This window comes from Cyprinus carpio, chromosome B25 (genome assembly GCF_018340385.1).
Source record: "Cyprinus carpio isolate SPL01 chromosome B25, ASM1834038v1, whole genome shotgun sequence".
NCBI classification, from domain to species: Eukaryota; Metazoa; Chordata; class Actinopteri; order Cypriniformes; family Cyprinidae; genus Cyprinus; species Cyprinus carpio.
The window spans coordinates 12,913,214-12,921,683 of record NC_056621.1 but is presented as its reverse complement, the minus strand read 5'-3'; the positions used below and the strand labels follow the sequence as shown (position 1 = coordinate 12,921,683).

The 8,470-nt window shown below is 33.4% G+C and overlaps 1 protein-coding gene across 1 annotated transcript; it reads left to right on the top strand.

The window, feature by feature from the left end:
- Window positions 1-6,310: 6,310 nt before the first annotated feature.
- On the top strand, window positions 6,311-7,436 carry LOC109066304 (UPF0235 protein C15orf40 homolog). The gene is made up of 4 exons (XM_019083324.2): window positions 6,311-6,572; window positions 6,784-6,901; window positions 6,989-7,116; window positions 7,215-7,436. Exons 1-4 carry the CDS (start codon window positions 6,417-6,419, stop codon window positions 7,305-7,307), a joined length of 495 nt encoding a protein of 164 aa, XP_018938869.1. The 5' UTR covers window positions 6,311-6,416; the 3' UTR covers window positions 7,308-7,436.
- The last annotated feature ends 1,034 nt before the right edge of the window (window positions 7,437-8,470 follow it).

The following is an 8,470-nucleotide window of genomic DNA, read 5'->3' as shown; positions in this document are numbered from 1 at the left end:
CACACACACACACACACTACTGTTCAAATGTCTGGAGTCTGCAAGAAGTGTCTTATTCTCACATGCGTTTAATGCATTTATGTGATCAGTAAAACAGTAATATTGTGAAATGTAATTACAATTGAAAATAACTGTTTTATTTTAATATATTTAAAAATGTAATTTATTCCTGATATTCCTGATTCCATCGTAGATTTCTTTTCAAGATTCTTTGATAAACAGAGAGTCCAAAGGACAGCATTTGTTTGAAATAAAAATCTTTTGTAATAAATTAAACCTCTTTCCTGTCACTTTTGACCAAGTGAATGCTTTCTTGCTGAGTAAAAGTATTAATTTCTTTAACTGACCCCAAACTTAGAACAATAGTGTAAATAAAATATTATATTAAAAAAGTCAACCAGCTACACACACAAAATCAACACATACACACTGTACAGTGTTAAGGTAGCAATTAAATGCTTAAATATATGCAAGGCAGACAAGATTAATCACAATTTATTATGCTAACAGATGTATACACGTAGACCAATCACAATACATTGCTGTAGAATCCCACATAGCATTCCAGTCAATTAAAAAGAGAATGAGAGATTTTCAGAGAGAAAAACGAAGCTGAAATTACCTACAAATAACATTTGAAGGGAGTTCATACATCAAGCCCAATTATTTGCAGACATTTAATACTTAAGGTTAGAGGTGTTGAACAAACACTGACCAGAATGTTTGAGGAATATTAATACACTGCTGCCCTATTACCAGAGCCGTAATAATTAAAAGAAAAGAAAAGAAAAGAAAAAAAAAGAAAATAATAGAAAAGAAAACAAGAGTACAAAGCTACATAAAAGCAAAAGAGAATTAACAGGAGGTACAAACATGTGCCGCTGGAGATAAGTGCACATATTGTTTTATTTTGCTCTTGTACCTGTAGAGCCTGGAGAGACGTAATTGACGGGCCTCTGTGATGGAAAGGTATTTCTTGGCACAGGTTGTGGAATGTTCCCTGCAGCTTTTGTTTCCTAGTAACATTAAAAACATTTATTGGGAGCTTGGCTGTGAAAAATTATCTATATATAGACTATTCCATTTTAATTATATAAAACATCAAACAAACAGTTTGCGCATAATTTTTTTGAGTGAGAACAAGCTTTTATGCGGACCAAGACATAATGATGCATGCGACGCCTGAATTAGCTTATCTGAGTGTTTTACACCTTTTGAAGCCTGATGAAATACAACATGCAACATAATGCTGGTGCCATACACATCTTTGAAGTCTAACTAATTGCAGGTGTTCAGGGCTGTGGGGAAACATATTGAGACATATTACTCTTTTATGTCAGCATGTGAGCTAACAAAATGTTAGCCTCCAGCAGTAACAACGTCTCCAGGGCTGGGATTTTATTACAGGTGAAGTACATGCTAACTTATTGTCTTTGTACAGACATGCTAGACTAAGCAGTGGAGACAATGTCTTTAATGCATTCAGGGTTTTTTGTTTTTTTTAAAGCAGAAAAAGCAGAGTAATGGAAGTGAATGGGGCTGATTTGTAAACATTGGACCCTTTAGCAAAAGATGTGCTTTTAATTGTATTTGGGTGAGTGTACTTCAAACCTTAAAAGTGTATATATTTTTAAAATATTTCCTTGCAGATAATATGATATTAATGAAATAAAAGGCCACTTGCACCTTCATGAATAGCGCACTTTGTAATAATATCAAATTAAATGTTTTATTTAAAAACGTCATATTTCAATCATTTTGGTTGTGCTTTAAAGAAGGACACTTATTTTGATTGACTAACATTATAATGCACATGTAAAGTACTGAATTATAATTTTAATTGTATAGTGTTATTTGATATATTCTAAATCGCAACTTCATCATTACATTTGTAATTACAAATTAAAATAGTAATAGTAAGATAAAATAGTTTTTCTGTGCATTTCTGTGCAAGTTATTCAATTTTACATGACAATGCAACTCCATAAACTCTAAAACATTTGTAAAATGACTTGAATAGTTAACGTCTTAAGAATAAGATTAAGAAGAATAAGAATTAATAGTGCGTTTATAAAAAATGCTTTAAAAACCTTGGCCAAAAATTACCCCGTAAGTGTCTCACTGCCTTTTTTTAAAGAAAAGGAGAAAAAACAGTCTACCATTAAACTTGTATTGAACCAGGAATAATCCTTTTAATCAAAACATCTCTTTTGCAAATGTCAGCTGAACGGCTGAGTCTCATTTTAGACAGCAGTAAAACGGCACATTAGCACTATTGAAATGTCCCTCACCTCAGTCTTTTTAATAATGCTGGTCATAGTTTTACGCCTCCAGGTTTGTTTTATATTTTGCGTGGGGTGTGGTTATGCAGGACTCAGCATGTACCTTAGACGCAGTAAACTTCACAGAGTCTGCGCTCCTGTTGGTGAGGGCATCTGTCATCTCTCCATTCTCTGAATGAGTGGGGGGTAAAGAATAAAACCCAGGATGAGAAAAATCCTCCTTTGCTGAATCTTGTGAGAGAGTTTTAGAGATTAAGTTTAGTGTTTATTTGTGAGTGCAAGATTTAAAAAAGGATTTTCGAAGTTGGAAAACCAATAATTGCCTCATCAAAAAATAAATAATATGATACTATATAATAAACTACAAAAAATATTCTCTTACGAGTTTAAGACATTGTTTGTGTTGTGTTGTGTTGTCCGCTCAGTCCAAAACCTCAGCAAATCCCACACAATAACATTTTCTGAAAGCTAAAACTTATGAAACCATGCTGCTGTGGATAGGGGACGGAATGTAATCTGTCTATTTTTACTCTTAATCTTCCATCCAAAAGAACAATAAATCTTAAAGGCATACAGAAGTTACCCAAAATGAAAATCATGTAATCCCAAACCTGTATGAAATTTATTCCACAGGACAAACACAAAAAATATATTTTAGTCTATACAATGAAAGTCAATGGTGTCCAGTGTTGTTTTGGACCCCATTCAGTTTTATTGTATGGACAAAAACAGCTTATTTTGTATTCCAAAAAAAAAAAAACTATACAAGGTGAATTATTTTCATTTTTGGATGAATATCCTCATCTCAGGAAGTTGATTTTGTGCCCAGATATGGTGGTACATGCCAGACAAAGTTATGCAGACAGTACTTCCATCCCTTGGGGTGAAACTTGAAAGTAAGTTAATTATGTTTCTTTTAAAGGAAACCCACATAACATAAATATGGTTTACAAAACAATATGAATGTGGTTTATAACAGTGTAAGCTGTTTTACTCTATGCCACAAGTCTTTGGGTTCCTCACTTGCTGAAAATTTACTCATCCTCAAGCCATCAAAGATGTAGTTAAATTTGTTCTTCAGGTGAACAGATTTGGAGAAATGTACATTGTAATGTACAATTACAACACTTGCTCACCAGTGGATCCTCTGCAGTGAATGGGTGCCGTCAGAATGAGAGTCTAAACAGCTGATAAAAACATCACAATAATCCACAAGTAATCCACATGACTGAATAAATAAGCTATCCAATAATGTATGGCTTGTTAGGATAGGACAATATTTGGCTGAAATGCAACTATTTGGAAAATCTGGAATCTGAGGGTGCAAAAAAATCTAAATATTGAGAAAATCACCTTTAAAGTTGTCTAAATGCATACGTATTACTAATCGAAAATTAAGTTTTGATATATACGCTCGGAAATTTACAAAATATCTTCATGGAACATGATCTTTAATATCCTAATGATTTTTGGCATAAAAGAAAAATCGATAATATTGACTCATACAATGTATTGGTGGCTATTGCTACAGATATACATGTGCGACTTATGACTGGTTCTGTGGTGCAGAGTCATATATAAATACATTATTATTGATTATGAATTATTGACTCATATTTTGGCCAGAAGAGATGATTAAAAGTTAAAGTGCCTTTAAGAATTTGTTTATTACAAACACATAACTTTTCACTTTCATTGATGTACTGGAGTCATGTGGATTATTGTGATGTTTTTATCAGCTGTTTGGACTCTCATTCTGACGGCACCCATTCACTAAAGAGAATCCATTAGTGAGCAAGTGATGAAATGCTACATTTCTCCAAATCTGTTCCCATAAAGAAACAAATTCATCTACATCTCGGATGGCCTGAGGGTGAGTACATTTTCAGCAAATTTTCATATCTGAGTGAACTATTCTTTTAAACTGCTGCTGCAATCTTCATTTGTAAACTAAAATACATATATAACTAATTTCAAAATAAATCTCTATTTTTTTTTTATTTGTAAAAAGGTTTCAAATGTTTTAAAAATGGTTATATCAAATTTACATTCATGTCAATGGAAGAGGAAGCTTTAACAAAGATTCTAAAGCTTTATATAGCATTATACGTGTTCGTCAGCCACACTAAAACCAATATATGCCACATCACTCCTCCCCAGAACACACCCACTGCCTTTGCACATTTTTATGGCCCAGATGTTGACCACAAGCATGCTTAAATGAGAGCGTCTACAGAACTGTCCCATTCATTTGGCCTACTTTAAGCAGCACTCTCACACTGATCTTGGAGTTTTCCTATAGAGCTGATGTGAATTTGGAACCATAATCAATGATCAGAAAACACTTTCCCACAGCTAATGTGACACTCACAACTGGGGTCACTGTCAGTGGAAACACCAAGTTCACTGGCTCACATCTATGACACTCTTCCAGTGTTTTGTTTTTGTACCTCTTGTGTCGTCCTCCTTATTTGGCTCTAGCAGTTTATTACCATCCAGGCCTCCGTAGCGCTTTCTCCACTTACGTCTGAGAGACGGTGTTCTCTGAAAACTAGAAAAACCTTTTTTTACTGTCTGCTCACATGGGTTTCTTGAGAAAGCATGTAGTATGCATTAACAAAAGTTAGAAATGCAAGTGTTTTTTGACAGCTTTCCTTTTCCCCATAATAATTTTTTTTCTTTATTAATATATAATTCTCTGAGGATTTTGTGTATCCACTGAAATGAGACCTTGGGATCAAAGCAAGTGTGTCTGTGTAAAGACAAGTCTAGTCATGAAAAGCAGTTCAGCTGTGAGAAACATGAGTTCTGACACAGCTATCAATTGCCAGCTCAACTCAAAGCTGTGCCCAAGTGCTTGATGAGAGAATATATTCTGCACTTTATTTTAGTTTAATTCGTTAAAGACATCACTGTGCAGGGCTAAACCATCAGAAAAGACTTACCCAAGCTTCAGACTTTATGCATTTAAAACTGACTTTCCATATGTTTGAGAGTTCTTACCACAGATAGGGATTTTCCTCTGCTTCTTGGCTTAAGCTGTTCTCCATGATGACACTTCCCTTTATACTTTGGTAGTCAACTAGGCGTTTTAACAAATCCAAATAGTGTGTTTGTCTAGCATCTGGAGACAAAGATGACTCTTTTTTGGCAGCTGTGCACACAGTGAGAAAGTGTTTGAGCCAGTCTCAGTGTGAACAACCAGTTTTTAGCTGGATGAAAATAGGAGGAACTTAACTGCATCTTGGAGGAGGGATCTCTATTCTGGAAAGGAATACCTTGTAAATAAAAAGAGAACCAAAGAGGCAAGAAAAAAAAAATACTAGTATTACTAGACAACTACTGCTACTGGTGTTAATAATAATAATAATAATAATAATAATACATTCACTATTGCTAATAATAACAGTTATTTATTTAAAAATATCTTTAAAACAATTATTTTAGTATATAATAACAATGCAACTAAATTACTAATTATACTCCTTTTTATTATTATTATTACTACTACTACAGCAACAAAAATATCAATACATTTAAATTCAACTCCACTCCTACTAATAATACTTTAATAATAATAATAATAATTATTATTATTATTAAAATATATAATACAACTAAAATCACTACTACTAAGTTATTTATTCATTCATTCATGTGTTATTTTTAATAATAAGTGTATATTTTAGAAAAATACAACTAAAATCACCACTAGCACTACTAGTTCTTCTTTATTTATTGTTTTATATTAATAATTTAAATGCAAAAAAATAAAAGTGGGTTTATTTAATTTTATTTATATAATAATTATTATAGTATATGTAATAAAATGTTTACTATTATTATTATTATTAGGTCAGTTAAGTTAGGATTAAATAATTGTATGATGATGATGATGATAATGATGATTTATCCTGAGAAATAATATATATGCCATCAAATTAAATATCAGATCAAACATTGCCAAATTGCTTTTTCTCCACGCGGTCTCTGTTCTGCGCATTTAGCGCGCATATTTGACGCTCTAAACGTATTTACATTTGTTGTCATGCGCGTTTCTCATGTAAACTGTTGTCACAAGTAGCTCATGCTGCTCACTCAAGACACTTGAATACTGCTTATGTCCTCTAGCTAATGCACTCCCAGGTTCACAGTTTTGTGCGATTATCTTTATTTCCATTAGCGCGTTCCTCAGCATTGTGCAGCCGGTCGCGGAAAATCCCACTTTACAGCTCCATCTCTAACAGTGTTTACTCACAATACAACAATATGCCTAAAAAGGACAAGACGGTAGGGCTCATTAGATATTACAATGAATGTCTTATGAATATTGGTATTTATTCATGCATGTGTATGAATAACAATCGGTCTAATAATGACAACAGTAAGCCACATCACCTAAACATGAGTCAAGTATTAGCTTTAATTCTGGTAACGTTATGTTCTGAGTGTAGGTTAATGGCATTAACCTGTGACAGTGTAAAACTCTATTCTCTTTTAGAGCAAGAGCAACCCCAAACCACCGGAGACACCTCCCGGCCCGGTTACTAAAGTTAAAGATGGGACAATCACAATAGCAATACATGCTAAACCCGGAGCCAAACAAAACGCAGTCACTGGTTGAGTATTGTAAATATATGAAGAACCAAACTTAGCCTTTAATCTACGAGGAGTCCATGCACCCTAAAAGCGTTGTTTTGTGACAGATGTGTCTGAGGAGGCGGTGGGGGTCGCCATTGCTGCGCCTCCGACAGACGGAGAGGCCAACGCCGAGCTGCTGCGATACTTAACCAAAGTCCTGGAGCTGAAGAAGAGTCAAGTATCGTTAGATAAGGTCAGCAGACATACACGCCAGCTATGGTGCATTTAAATGTTTTCTGCCCACTATAAGGATATATTATTAATAAACAATATGGTTTCATTGCTTCATAGGGCTCCAAATCCAGAGAAAAGGTTATCAGGGTGACTGCAGCCATCAGCCAGGAAGAAATCTTGAAGAAACTGAGGACAGAAGCTAGTGGTTGATAGCCAAGTGGATTGTTTGTTTCGAGACACATTTGATTTGATTATTTTCTACATGTCACAGTTTCCATCTTAAAACCGTGCAATATTATATTTACATTTTGTCAAATAAAAAGCAATTTTATTTCTTAAGTATTACCAGTTTTGAATTATTTTGTGTTTAATGAAGATGTTTGGAGGGGAATGTTGAATGCAGCCCAAACATTTCTTGTAAGGACGAGGAAATTATGATCTTTTAAATGTATAACAATATGGCTCAACAATAAGGATTTTATTCCCCACTATAGTTCAGATTTTACACGCCTTGCCAACATTGCCCATGCACCCTTTATTCACATTTTATTTTTGACTACATACAAAATTTGTCACAAAATACATATTTTAAATTTTTACTGTTTAAAGTTATCATATATTTTATTATTATATTTATTATTATTTTATAGAAGTTCAAGATAATTATCATGCTCCTGCCTGTTCTTTTTTTAAAGAAGTGCCTAAGGTTCAGTGACAAATGTGTTCATTAGGAGAACCTCATTAGTATGATTATCAGACATTCTCTATTAAGCTAAGAACCCATCAGTGAATATTAAAAGAGAGTCAGTATAGATTTTTTGTATTCGGTTTAAAATCTTATCTTTGATATCACTGGGACATCAAGAATGTATCCCTAGTCATTTTTTAATCATAAAGGATTTATATGACACAAACGCATTTTAATCACACACATTTGTGCATTTATATTAGCTGTGATTTTCACACCATGCATGAAAAGCAAGTATTTAAATGTAATTGTAAAATTAGAAAGGATTATAAATTAAACTATTCTTTTGTTTTTGATTATTTACTTAAGTACATTACAAAGTAAAGAAGCAAATAATTTTTTTTTCCTTTAGTGACATTTTGAGGCACTATTAGGAGAGGAAAAGCCATGAGGACTGACACATGTTTACATTTAATCACGCAGCCGTAGCTCTGCATCCTCCTACATTCATTATTCTTGCAATATAACCTTTCCATAAATGGAAACCTCTGGTTATTTGCCTGTTCCCAGAGCTCGTTCTGTAATAAACTGATATTGCATAGGCCTTATGAAATGAAAACAAATAATTTTCATCTAAAAATGTATCGACTTGTTGAATTAAAAATTAGTTGTCAGAGATATCCAA

Coding starts and splice junctions, on each gene's coding strand:
- LOC109066304 (XM_019083324.2), top strand. CDS start 6,417: ATGCACTCCCAGGTTCACAGTTTTGTGCGATTATCTTTATTTCCATTA. Junction 6,573..6,783: donor TGCCTAAAAAGGACAAGACG/GTAGGGCTCATT, acceptor ATTCTCTTTTAG/AGCAAGAGCAACCCCAAACC. Junction 7,117..7,214: donor GTCAAGTATCGTTAGATAAG/GTCAGCAGACAT, acceptor ATTGCTTCATAG/GGCTCCAAATCCAGAGAAAA.